The 1,301-nt window shown below is 44.6% G+C and overlaps 1 protein-coding gene across 1 annotated transcript in view; it reads right to left on the bottom strand.

Annotated features, from left to right (window-relative positions):
- kita (KIT proto-oncogene, receptor tyrosine kinase a) overlaps positions 1–1,045 on the bottom strand; it is a gene marked incomplete at its 3' end in the record, with an annotated part of 67,667 nt that extends 66,622 nt beyond the window's left edge. The window contains 1 exon segment of the mRNA XM_014017753.1: positions 789–1,045. Within this exon segment, the coding sequence (XP_013873207.1) occupies positions 789–843 (55 nt within the window).
- Between the last annotated feature and the right edge of the window lie 256 nt (positions 1,046–1,301).

Below are 1,301 nucleotides of genomic sequence, written 5' to 3'. Positions count from 1 at the left end.
TCCCCGAACAGATAAAAATATATAGCCTATAATAAAATAAATTCCCCTACGCACTTCCCGCACCTCTAAAACTCAGCACATGAAAAATAACAATGATTTTAATTGATGGATCTGGTTTTTTTAGCCATGGATGAAGCTTTAATACACAAAACAAGAGCTCGTCACAAGTGAAGCGTGAGGATGGAGGTTGTTTTTTTTTTTATTTTATTTTATTTTTTTAGCTGCTCTTGTGCACGAGACCAGTTCCAATGTAAAGCAACAAACAAGCCTTTCAAAGAGCCAGGAGCAGGTCTTATTTGCATAGCCAGTATACCCGGGAATCAGGAGCCCACATTTCTGCATYCAGACAGTTAGGTGCGGCTGAACCTGTCGTCTCTACAAAGCAACACATTCAACGGGAATAAATATTTGCATCTCACAAATATTATTTCCATGATGCCCTGATTAATCCTCCCCGGTGTGGCTGTTTCCTGATGAAAACCTAAATTATTTACACCTCTCGCATGTAAAGAAAGCAGCAGGAGTATCTACTTCCCTCATTGGGTTTCTGCGACTCGACAGCTTCTCTTTATTTATCCAATCGGACTGATAAGGTTCCTAGAACAAAAAATTAAAAAAAAAAAAGGTATCCGTGCCATCAGAGAGCTTCCCTTATTGGACAAGCAGGTGCTGAATCCTKTTATTAAAACACGCGCACTCCCGTTTCAGAAAGTAAACAGCAACAAGTTGCGTGCCCTCCAAAAAACAGCTGAAAAACAGGCGCATAAAGCTGAAAACACCAGTCTTACCTGGCTGGATGTTTAGCTGTAACAACCCAATCAGCAGTATCCAGAGGTATTCCATAGTTAGCCTATTCCATGGGTCTGATGGGAATGAAAGCCTCGGTGCGTCCGTCGGGCAGATCCGCTCCGCGCTGGGCTCAGTTGTGGGAAGTTGGCTGCGGGGCTTTGACAGAGGCGCAGTCACACGGCTTTAAAGGCACAGATGCTCAGTGGCAGCCGGTCTGAAAGCATGCTGCTCTGTCCTCCTGCACACCTCTGCTTCTACAACACATGTTTATAGGAAGTGCTGGAGCCTGGTTCACTCACACGGTCTGCTGCAGGGAGGGAGGGAGGGAGGGAGGGACCGCTTCTCACTGCCTCCCCCACAGGCTGAAGTCAGGCGTCTGCTTCATCCGTGGTGAACAGACCCATCTAATTAACACAGGTGTACAGTAACTAAGTACAAATACTTTGTTTCTGTACTTAAGTGGAAATTTTGGTTATCTGTACTTTACTTGAATAATTATCTTTCAGCGTACT

Source organism: Austrofundulus limnaeus, unplaced genomic scaffold, assembly GCF_001266775.1.
Source record: "Austrofundulus limnaeus strain Quisiro unplaced genomic scaffold, Austrofundulus_limnaeus-1.0 Scaffold176, whole genome shotgun sequence".
In the NCBI taxonomy this organism is placed as follows: domain Eukaryota; kingdom Metazoa; phylum Chordata; class Actinopteri; order Cyprinodontiformes; family Rivulidae; genus Austrofundulus; species Austrofundulus limnaeus.
Note: the sequence above shows the minus strand (reverse complement) of the source record. Positions and strands in the feature narration are given on the sequence as shown.